Source organism: Amphiura filiformis, chromosome 17, assembly GCF_039555335.1.
Source record: "Amphiura filiformis chromosome 17, Afil_fr2py, whole genome shotgun sequence".
Lineage (NCBI taxonomy): Eukaryota > Metazoa > Echinodermata > Ophiuroidea > Amphilepidida > Amphiuridae > Amphiura > Amphiura filiformis.
Genome location: NC_092644.1, coordinates 35,216,228 through 35,228,585, shown reverse-complemented (window position 1 = coordinate 35,228,585; position 12,358 = coordinate 35,216,228). Strand labels below are relative to the sequence as shown.

Here is a 12,358-nt window from a genome sequence, read left to right as displayed (position 1 = left end):
ATAGTCTCTCATTTTGCTTTTCTTTTCTGTCTTATAAAAGGGGGTGATCAATTCTGGCCTTATTGGCCTTATGATCATTCCCTCCATAATCGTTTCGTTTAATCTATTTTTGTAATAATGTATCTAATAAGTATTTGTCTGTTTGTTTGATTTTGGAAAATAAAGTTGAAGAATCGATTTAAGCGTTTCCGAACGGTTTTCCTAAGCCTTTTTAAAGGCGCCCCAAGAATGTGTACCAAAATCACTCACTCCCCCCCCTCTCGGCTTGCCAAATATTGCTTGCCCCCCCACACTTTCGGCTCGCCAATAATTTCCGCCCCCCCCCCCCACTTATACCCTCCCCCATGCTCATAATTATTGCACAGCCCTTTAGTTAACGAATAACCGGCAACGGTCGAACAACGTTGGTGTGTATGGAAAGAGGAGAGTCTGGTTTTTGCTTGTAAACGGTGAGGTTGGGGGCACTCCCACTTTGGAGGTGCGCGTATGTAGGGCTGTAAAGACCCCCTCCCCCTTTCAGCGTCGCTGTCACCCAAAGACCTCCTATTTGTTTACGAACACATATTCTGTCACACCCCCTATTTTTCCATTTGACCTGTCACCCAAAGACCCTTATTTTTCAATTTGAACAGCAACTTTCATTTATCATTGATTTTGTTACTTATTTTGAAAAAAAACAAAGAAATTTGAAAAAAATAAATAATTTGAAGCCATTTAGAACAAAATTAGTTAAATGTTCAAGGTTTCTGTGGCACTATTGCGGCTCTCACCCAAACAATGCCAAAGGCTCACCCAACGACCCCCGGCATATTTTGTACATTTTGCTGTCATCGTATCCCAAAAACCATGCTCTCACCTAAATGACCCCATGTTTTAGAAATTGCTCTCACCGAATGCCCCTTACTATCAGCTGTACACCTATATCCATTTCATATTTACGTGCCCCTCCCCCTCCGGGGGGGGGGGAGGGTAGAGGTAAAATCTACAATGTTCTACATGGGTACTATAGCAGATATGAGCTAATTTACTAGGGTTTTTGTTACACACAATTTGCATAAAACTCGGCAATGGATCTCACTTGACAAATATGAGTAATGATGAAATTTCTTCACGATCGATAGGCCTATTTATTTATTCATTTATATTGACGTGCTCCCCCCCCCCCCCGGATCAACAATGTTCTACATGGGTACTATAGCAGCATTATAGTTGAAAAATTGTGAAATGTTACAATACAAAGAGTTCCAAATTAGTTGCAACAAAACATCCCAGCAAACACAAAACGTTTTCGACATCATTCGCAAAAGGTTATAAAAGGTTGTCAGAAAACGTTTAAATGTCGGGTTATATAAAGGGTATATTAAGGGTATAAAACGTTTTCATAACATTAAAAATCATTTTTGATAATCTACTGCTCAGCAAACAAAAAATGTTTTAGAGAAAACGTTTAAATGTCGGGTTATATAAAGGGTATAAAACGTTTTAATAACATTTCAAAAACATTTTTTTTAACTTGATACAAAACATTCTAAACAGAATGTTATTGTGGGGTTGAAAAAATATTTTGCGAAAAATGTTTGCCCAAAATATTTGTAATAACGTTTTAAAAACGTTTTCATAACCTTTATATAACCCGACATTTAAATGTTATTAAAACGTTTTGAAAAGAACATTTTAAGAACATTTCTGTGTTTGCTGAGTGCAAATATTTTAACATAATGTTATTTAAGTGTTGAGAAAATATTTGGCAAAAATGTTTGCAAAAATAGTTTACAATAACATTTTTGAAAACATTTTAAAAATATTGTTGTAGTGTGTTTTCATACAAAACGTTTTAAAACGTTTTCATGACCTTTATATAACCCGACATTTTAATGTTATTAAAACGTTTTTATGTAAACCAAAAGCCAAAATATAACTTATTAAAAACGTTTTTAAAACGTTTTTGTGTTTGCTCCATAATTTGTTGCGATTATGCCCGGGGGGGGGGGGGGCACTCCAACTTTGGAGGTGACGCGTATGTAGGGCTGTTAAGACCCCCTTTTCAGCGTCGCTGTCACCCAAAGACCCTACGAACACATGTTCTGTCACCCGAAGACCCCCTATTTTTCCATTTCATCTGTCACCCAAAGACCCTTACAAGTTCAATTTTAACAGCAACTTTCATTTATCACTGATTTTGTCACTTATCTGAAAAAAACAACGAAATTTGAAGCCATTTAGAACTAGAAATTCGATTTTCGAGGTTTCTGTGGCGCTGTTTCGGCGCTCACCCAAAGATTCCATTTAAAAAAAGGTCATGTTCTCACCCAATGACCCATGATATTTTTTACATTTTGCTCTCACCCAATGACCCCATATTTTTTACATTTTGCTCTCACCGAATGCCCCTTAGTGCGAAAGCGCCAGCCCTACACCTATATCCATTTCAAATTGAAGTGCCCCCCCCCGGGCGATTATGTCTTGAAACAATAATAATAGTCAATTATTATGCGCATGTGATGGCTATAAATTCAACAAATTTTAACATGTCGACGCGTCTCTAAATCAAGCGTCACATTGTTCACACAAAATTAGGCATCAGCTAACAGAAGTTACCTAAGTCACCCAAAGACCCTTACAAGTTCAATTTTAACAGCAACTTTCATTTATCACTGATTTTGTCACTTATCTGAAAAAACAACGAAATTTGAAGCCATTTAGAACTAGAAATTCGATTTTCGAGGTTTCTGTGGCGCTGTTTCGGCGCTCACCCAAAGATTCCATTTAAAAAAAAGGTCATGTTCTCACCCAATGACCCCATATTTTTTACATTTTGCTCTCACCGAATGCCAGAAATCATGCCAGAAATCATGTTTATGTCTTGAAACAATAATAATAGTCAATTATTATGCGCATGTGATGGCTATAAATTCAACAAATTTTAACATGTCGACGCGTCTCTAAATCAAGCGTCACATTGTTCACACAAAATTAGGCATCAGCTAACAGAAGTTACCTAGCTGATACACATAGATGGGTTGCCAGTCGCATTTAACAACAAACAAACCTCGACATGGTTACTCCAATCCCTACTTTTCAAGTATATTTTTAAGCCTCATTTAGCTTCTTAATTACAGTGGTTACGTTTGTGAAATAAATCACTTAAAAATATATAATAATCCATTAATCAGTTGATGGAACCACCTGAATTATTGTTATAGCAATAATAATAGCCTTTTAACCCACAGGATGGAATAATTTATACTATCTACCGTAATTGGTGGAATTGCAATATTCGTTTGAAAACCAACAAAATTCTTTTTTATCAATATTGGTTTGATCGTGGTATACACATACCCTCGAGGATCTTAATAGAGGGTGTAATTTTAGTAAATCTTTTGAAGATCTTGTTCTTGAATTTGATATCTCTATATTAAAGACAGAAGAAAGTACAATTATCTTATGAAAGGAATTTCGATTGACTGGCTTTATAACCCCCCCTAATGTCCAGGAAAGTATTTTTGATAAGATTGTTGGAAGCTTGTTTGAAAATGGCAAAGTATTCATACACTATTTTGAAAACACATAATGGACCTGCCAAAACTGAGAGCTTTTGGATTGATGCTTTAAATATGGATCAGGATACGGATTGGAATGAAGTACATAATAATAACTTTTCTTGCAGTATTGAAACTCAACTTATGGCTTTTTACTTTAAAGTGTTTCAGAGAGCAATTTGCACAAACAAGTTACTTCATAAAATTGGTTGAATCGGTCCCCATTTTGTGGTTTTGTAATAATTCTGAGGAATCCTTGGTGCATTTTTTTTTTGTGATTGTGAAAAAATATCAAATGCTTGTGGAACCAATTTATTGAAAGCAAAACTGGTGATTATTACAATCTATAACTGCCAAAAATGTTTGGGATTAATGTATATGACTCTGAGCACAGAATTGTAATCAACTTTCTTGTATTATGTTTGAAGTTTTATATTCATAGATGTAAATTTCAAAAGACTCCTCCCAGTTTCCAAGCTTTTATGAACTTTGGGAGAATGAAACTAAATACAGAATATAGGCTTGCCGAAGGTAAAGGTAAATTGGGCAAACATTTCAAGAAATTTATGTTTGAAGTCACTTTGCCTGCCAATCTGTTTTTATTTGCATTTCCTCTTTTTTAAACTATTTTTTTTCTCATTCTGCACCTGATGAAAATAACATGGGAAACTTGTCCTTTTGTCTGTGTCATTGTTTGTGTTCGTTTTGTTTTGTTTTGTCCTTTTTAAAAAAAAAAAAAAAATTTATATCTTAAAATCAGCCATCTTTTATAGTGTGTAATTTGTTAATAAATCAGTATGGCTGTCGAAAGATACGAGCGTACACTCATAGAAATTGTTCGTTGGCATTACTCAGTTAGTTGATGTAAGTCGTTGCGTCAACTTTCCGAGTAATGCCAACGCGTACAATTTGAGTAACGCTGACTCGATATCATTATGTTGGTCGCACTCATTTGCACTTACTTTATTGAGTTGTTACAACTCAGAAAATGAAACTAGCCTAGGTTAGCATAATTTTCTAGAGGTGTGCTATAGTATACCAAATTTTGCACTGATTACAAAAATAAATATTTGAATACTACTAATTGTGCAGAAATGATCCAATTACGTGAATTTAAACTTAAAAGTAACAAAGTACCAAATTGAAATAACTCAAAACAATAAATACCAGTAACTTAATAAGAACGAGTAACATCAACTTACATGTTGAGTTACAATAACTCAACTAATTGGTTCTTTGAACCTTGTTTATTTTTCTAAGTTCCCTGAACTTGAATTCAGAAGTTGGCATTGCCAACAAAGTTGATTAGTTGACGGAACTTTTTGAGCTTTTTCAGCATTTTTTAAGTTCGGATAACTAAAATGAATTTTGTTTTGCCAACTTTTTCACTATTTTTGAGTTGTCCAAACTTACTCCTTTTGAATTGCGCCAACAAGGCGAACAAGTCATTTCTATGAGTGAATAAACATTTCTGTGCCTGTTGGGTGTAAATATTTTAACATAATGTTATTTAGGCCTAAGTGTTGACAAAATATTTGGCAAAAAATGTTTGTAAAGCTACAACCACGGCCAAAATGTGTTGGGACACTTATGGAAAACGTACACTATATTATGGCCGTATTTCCGTTATTTTTAACGTGATAAAGTGGCGGTTTCTACAGTGTCAAAAAAAAAGGATTTTAATATGGTAAAAAAACTTGAACACTTTGGGGAAATGTCCACTTATCAAAATCAGCTTCCCCCTCCTAAATAAATTATGGCTACACCCCTAAGTATGCCACTAATCTCTCACAATATTCTTTGTGTTTTATTGCATTATATAATTTGCATTTATCATAAAGTTATCTGCATTTATCATTCTTGCATTTTGTGTAATTGTTGCATGTTTAGTGATTGGTCTTGGATATGGAGTTTAAATTTTTGTTGATTTCTAAATGTTTACTCAATCAATCTAAATCAGAGGCTCCGGAAGATTTTGAATATTGGGGGGCCCAAAATTTGTGGCCTTCTCCGAGGCGCGAAACGCTGAAGGGGGTGGGTTACATGAATTGTGGGTTACATTTTGTATTATACCCTAAAATAATGAATTTTACCTTAAAATTATGAATCTGACCCTAAAATTATGAATTTTACCTGAAAATTTATGAATTTGACCCTAAAATTATGAATTTGACCCGAAAATTTATGAATTTTACCCTAAAATTATGAATTTTATCCTAAAATTATGAATTTTACCTCAGATTATTGGGGGGGGGGGCTCTAGGGTACTTGGGCCCCCCCACCAAAATTATTGAGGGGGCTGGGCCCCCAGGCCCCGGCGGTTCCGGAGCCACTGTAAATCTAAAACTCTAAAAATACAAGACAGGAAAGTATGAAGGCCTTTTATAAAGTTCTCTGAACGTATGAATATGTACAGTATATCATTTATTATAATTCTCTGAACCAGCAGAGAGCAAGCAACATTTATTGGATATAGGGTCTGTAAATTGTACAAGTGGGTTGATCATAAATAAATTAACCTCTGCATGCACTAGGATCCACAACATACTCATCTATCAGGGGAACAGTTCTTAATACATTTGTACATTCATCCTTTGAAGTGTTGGGTACAAAAACTCATACTCTGCAACGTGAGGTCCAATTTTGCACTATGATTATGAAATTGAGGTTATTGGACTATGCCATTGGGATGAGACTCTTGTGGTCCATAGTGATGTAGATACATCAATATTTTCTCAGCAAATTACATGAAATTACCTTCAAATGTCAACTCTCATCATGAATCATGATTGTAAAACTAGTCACCGCTGGTTTTTATACTTGAAACAAAGGATATGATTTGAACTTGAGCAAACATCCAAATTCAAAGGTTGCAGTTTGCTCCATGCCCCATGCCTTCATGATTTGGACACAAAATGTTCTTGTATAAGATAATAATGGGGGTCTCCTTGGTTGAAAGTATCATATGGGGGTGTGCCACGGTTTTGGGGTACCTTTTCAACGATTTTGGTATATCAATGGGTGGGTTTTCAGTGGAGACCAATGCGCCTAATTGAGCGCATTTGAGCAAAAAGTGCCCTTAAAAGTTCTCAATTAGGGCAAATTTGTCGAAAATCGGTATATCGATGGGTATTACCCCAGCAAAAAGTACGCAGAGAAAGTCAGCATCCGAAAGTCTGCATGGCACATCTCCGTGCAAAATTTTTCGAAGACACCCCCAATAGTTGCGGGACCCGCGGAGGTGCCCTGGTTGAAAGTATGCAGTGATGTGCCACGGTTTGGGGGTAGTTTTTCAGCCGGGGATTTCAATATGAAATGGATGTAGGTGTAGGGCTGGCACTTTCGCAGTAAGGGGCATTCGGTGAGAGCAAAATATCAAAAATATGGGGTCATTGGGTGAGAGCATGTTTTTTTTGGTATTCGGTGAGAGCAAAATGTACAAAATATGGGGTCATTGGGTGAAAGACGGACCAATTGGGTCTAAATTAGGGGGCTTTGGGTTGGAATATGACTTTTTTAAATGGGGTCTTTGGGTAAGAGCCAAAAGATACCTCGAAATTTTGTGAAAAGTGGACTTTCTTCCCCAAATATGGACCTTTTTTTGATCAAAAAACTTTTAAAACCGATTTTACGCACACAAATTCTTAAATTTTGGGACTTTTTGTAAACTTTTGCACATTTTTTTAGGGGGGTTGCTAGGGAAAGGTCATTGCAAGATTGTTTCTCTACATGAAAAGGCTTATTAACATGATTAAAGTCAAATCTTTTTCTTCTCCTTCAATGCAGTGTAGCATGCAAACTGCAAATGTGAGCGAGTGATTGGGAGGCAATATGAGTGCGCGAAATCTGCTATTTTAACAGTTATCTAACATCATGATTTTTGGACATTTTGAGGTGTTGCAAGATTTTGTTTCCCTCTGCTTGCAGCGAGATTTTTATCCTTGGCTAGTGCAACAAGATGTTTGTTTCTAACCCCCCTCCGTTTAATTTGTGTGTCCCTAATTATACTACTATTCAGGTGGAACTTTAGTCACAACACTACATGCAGATTGCACTCTAATAGTGCGATCAGCATAATGTGGATATTCTATACAGGTCTTTATCCCTGTTCTTTGACATCTATGGTTCAATGCATATAGTACCGAGTGAACATTGTAGTGCAGGGCGATATATTCAAAATTTTATTCATCTATTGCTATGTAGTTAATCCGATTAATTACGTCACTTCTAAGTGCTATGGCAAATAATTATAACCAGCAGAACTAAATCTATATTTCTATTGTGGCTTGCAAAATCATTTTATCAGTGGGTACATTCGCGTGTTGATTTATGACAAAATTGGTAGTCGGAATTGAAAAATGGTGCAGAAAGTTGTGAAAAATCCTTCATTAGCGAACTATATTACTTTAAAGGTTGATAAAAAAACCATCTTACACTAAATGACTGAATTTCACTCCTAAATTTTTAACACTAGAATTTGAAAAAAAAAAATAGTATCAAGCATTATAGTTTTTCACGACAGTTCCTGAAAAAAATAAAATTATTGCTTTTATTTGGCTGAGAAAATTAATTTTACATTGAAAACATTTTGCTCATTTCAACACCAAATTCGATAGTTTGTATTGCCTCATTCAATGACTGAGTGAGCCTTGTACAACTATTACTATCATGACTATTATATAAATCGGTTGAGAGATCTGCCTGTATTTAGATATACTATAGCAAAATTTACCAAGGATATTGGTATCAAAGAATGAGAGTCGTGTTCAGACGGGGGCAAACTTAGGGATTGGAATACTTGAGCGCGTTCACACGGCATATTTCCCCAAGTTTTTGCTCGAGAAGTCCTCCGTGTGGACGTGCCTAATGACTTCAAAACATTAATGTCCACTTGTCAAATTTAATTATGATGGCTACCATAATTTTCTTTGTGCCAATTTAATAACTGAGCAAGTGTGAATGCATGTATGGTGTCATGTTCAAGTACATGTTGTTTATGTTATGTTTCAAATCCATGTTCTGATATTTTGATTATAGTAAACATGGTAAATGTATTGCATAATTACATATTTTCACAAAATAAACTAAATACATGTAGGCCTAAAGTAAACATGAAGTAAGGCCAAGTAAAAATAAAAATATGTTTCTCGTCCAGGTTTTTAAAATTAGGAGGATGAGGGCTTTTTATTTTCTATTTTTTATTGGAAAACGACGCTAAATACCTGTATTTGGCACCATATTTGGGGTATTCGACATACAGATTGATATCTGAGAAAAATCAGGAGGCCCTTTTTATTTTATTGTTTTGAGAGGAAGGTCCCTCTAGTGATCACAAAACTCTTCTTAAATGATGTATTATGCATTAACAATGCCGTAAAATAAGTCAACTTCTGAAACATCTTTTTCAACAAGTTAAAACTGAAAGTTTACAAAATAAAAAGAAATTTTCAAAATTTTCAAAAAAGGAGGAGGGCGCGGACGAGAAACATGTATTTTTTTTACTCAGCCTAACCTTTAAAAAAAGTTTAGGCCTACTCACTTTGTGATTATATTGAGTAAACAAAAAAAAATGTGGGAAGTGAAATTACCCCGGGGAAATTACTTCACTTGTCTGATGAACTTCACATATTTTTACATCCTCATAAAATGTGTGTATATGGGATATGACATAAAAACAATTGGAGGGAAATTTGTTTCCATTGTCAGTTTATAGAATCAGTGTCATGAGTGCAACATGAACTCTGTTCAACATTTGATATTAAGTTTATCCATCTTGATTCTGATCAAAACATTTCCACTAAACCGTCATATTATGTTAAATTGGTTAGTATTCATACCAACTAGGGAATGGGTTGAAAATGGCACGGCATATTTTGATTATACTCTTTTGGACTAACATAATAATAAATAATAAATAAATTTTGGATTTATAAAGCGCCTTTCTCCAGATCTTAGAGGACTCAAAGCGCTGTAATTTCGCTGCAGTGGTGAATCATCACAATCAGATCGTATCAACTATGGAACAGGGTGGAGCTATCAACATACATTTAAATATGGGATACTTTTGAATTGCTCAAACCTAAAATTCCCGACAGTGAAAAAATACTGTGTAATGACCATCACAGGAATTTATAAAATTATATTTAAAAATCAATCATAAATAATATAGTATATAATCATACTATATTATTACCATTTAAGCAGCCCATTCATGTGGATGTCTCATCATCACATGTGTATGAATATGTGGTGATTCTATTATTTAAAATGTTTAATATCGGTATAGGCCCTACATCATCATGATCATCCGGCTTGCTTACTGTATGATTTGATAAAATACCCAATATCTTTCACAACCATAAACAATAGAGGGAGCTATGGTAATTATAAATGTATGTTGATAGCTCCACCCACTAAATTGACGCCCTTGAATAAGGAATTCATGGCATGAAAGTAGAGAAAATTTGACATTGACCGTGATTCATGCCCATGAAACCCATGAACATGCCCTGAATATGTCAAGGCTCTTACAAAAAGCACGACACAAATAAGCATGAAATTTCATGTGTCAGGGTAAAAAATCAGCCAAAACTTCCCAAATTCGCGAAAATTCATGCACGTTGCTAGCGAAAATAGGGCATGTTCATGGCATGTTCATGGCATGATCTTGGCATGTTCATGGGCATGACTCATGCCTAAATTTTTGCCTGGGCTACGTATGTTTGTCTGGGTGTGTACGTGACTGACTGCTTCTCTGATACAGTGGCGGATCCAGGAATTTGGGAAGGGGGGCACACTCAGAAGTTTTTTGCTGCCACCTTTTTGAATGGCCACGAAGCACCATTGTGTCGCGCGCCGTGCAGCCGGCTGTGTCCCCTCAGAATTGGAAACAGGGTCAAAGCAAAGGCCTTGAAGCCATTTCGGGGATCCTTGGGTGTAAGCTGATGAAAAGGTGGGGGGGGGGTTATTGGGTGACAGATTTGCACAAAATGTCCACTTTTCAGATGGAATGTTAAAATATGGCCAACAGAGTCGTTCAACTGTTCAGTATAGCCCGAAAAGATTAAATGATATGGGTGTGGGTGAGCCCACTTTAGCATGTTTAGTGGAACTTGAAAGTCCACATTTTGGAAATTCTGCGGCCCCCGCAAATAAATCCTGGCTATAATGTAGGCCTAGCTATTAACACGGGCTCGCTTAAAATGTTTTGCTGCAACTTTTAAACATGTTGCTTACATGTTTTATACCATTATAACCCGAAATTGAAACTTTTTCTAGCAATCTCTTCTAACATTAATGTCATTATGTTTGTTGGGATAAAGTTAAAATCAACCATTTTGTCACGAGCTGTTTCAAAAGAAATCTGAGGGATTGAGTGAGTAACAACATTATCACAGGTCTGAATATTCACTTAAAGTTATTTAGCTTCTTTAATATGACACGAGCTAACATATGATTATCAAGCTAACATGGTCATTTAATACTATAAGCCTACTGGATGAATAATCTACATTCTACACCAAGACACCATGATTATCATCATCACCGTTTACCATGTTTACTAACCACTCCCGTGTACTAACCGCTCCCGTTTACTCAACTAGCGGGGACCCGCGCGAAGCGCGGGTCTCCCGCTAGTATTAAATAATGAAGAAGGAGGCGGCCTATATGCTTCACCCTGGCAGGGCGTAAGACAATGCGAAACACAAATTAATATATGCGAGGATCGGAAATAAACGAATGTAACAGAAATCGTACATTAAGGCTCTAAGTACATGCTCCAGGAGCATGTACAGACTGAACTTTCAAAATTCACGCTACGAGCCTCGGCTACGAGCGCGTGTTTCAATGAGCTTATTTAGAATTTGGGCCAGAAGTTGACAGATATTAACAGAAATTAAAGGAGCAATCAGCAATGACGTTACAAACTTTACAAGAAAAAGTAAAAAAAACGCCCCGAAACTTATGGTGTAAGTTCGCTTCAAAAATTCACAATTTTCTGGGCTCTTGAACAGGCTCCAAAAGCTGCACCTCACTTTGTGTCCCATTTATAGCTCCTATTTCTGCAGCCCCTGGTCTAGCTGTCCTTTTTTGTGTCCTTTTTAATTTTTGCTGCTTTTGAGTATAATCACAAGCTCAATCACATGAAACTGTCCCATTAGATGAACCTACCAACATTATGTTCAGGACCATTTAAAAAACTTACACTAAATATCTGACTATCAATAGTATATGGTATAGGAGCTTGTATATAAAATGCAGTGGAACAATGCATAAAAATAATACAGAAACGTTCTCATATTACTTACATCCCTGTTAATATCACCTATGCACACTGCTTGCTTGTTTGGTGGTGGTGGTGGTGATGATGACGTTAGACGTGTGGGCTGTGTGCCAGTTACAGCCCATTTTGAATGATCCACCCTGGAGTAAAACTGATACTTCCCCACTTTAATAACGTCAATATTGTAAACCTGTAGTAAAAATCAAAAGTTATGATTAAACATATTAAATAGGATCAATATTCATTTCTTACAATATACAAATATTATAAGTTTGTCTGTCAGAGCTTTTATAGTAGGTTCGCCGTCGGACAAGTTTGGAACTGTCAAGCTTGTTCTCTGTTGACAAGGGGTTGTCTTCAGTGAACGGCTCTTTTCAGAGCCACCAGTACGACGATGTACGACGAGTACTGATTGTGTAACGTACGATGTTGCTATAATTTCCTCATTATTTTCCCCCTGTGTCTTCAAAAGAATAAAACTGTGAACCTATGCAGAAATGAAACCTATAAAATTACTAAAATTATATTAAATTAA

The 12,358-nt window shown here is 36.0% G+C and overlaps 1 protein-coding gene across 1 annotated transcript in view; it reads right to left on the bottom strand.

Annotated features, from left to right (window-relative positions):
* The window catches only part of LOC140138241 (plancitoxin-1-like), a 50,100-nt gene that overhangs the window by 26,266 nt on the left and 11,476 nt on the right, over nucleotides 1-12,358 (bottom strand). Inside the window, exon 7 of the mRNA XM_072160155.1 lies at nucleotides 11,849-12,013. Within this exon, the coding sequence (XP_072016256.1) occupies nucleotides 11,849-12,013 (165 nt within the window). The remainder of the gene's footprint in view (nucleotides 1-11,848; nucleotides 12,014-12,358) is intronic.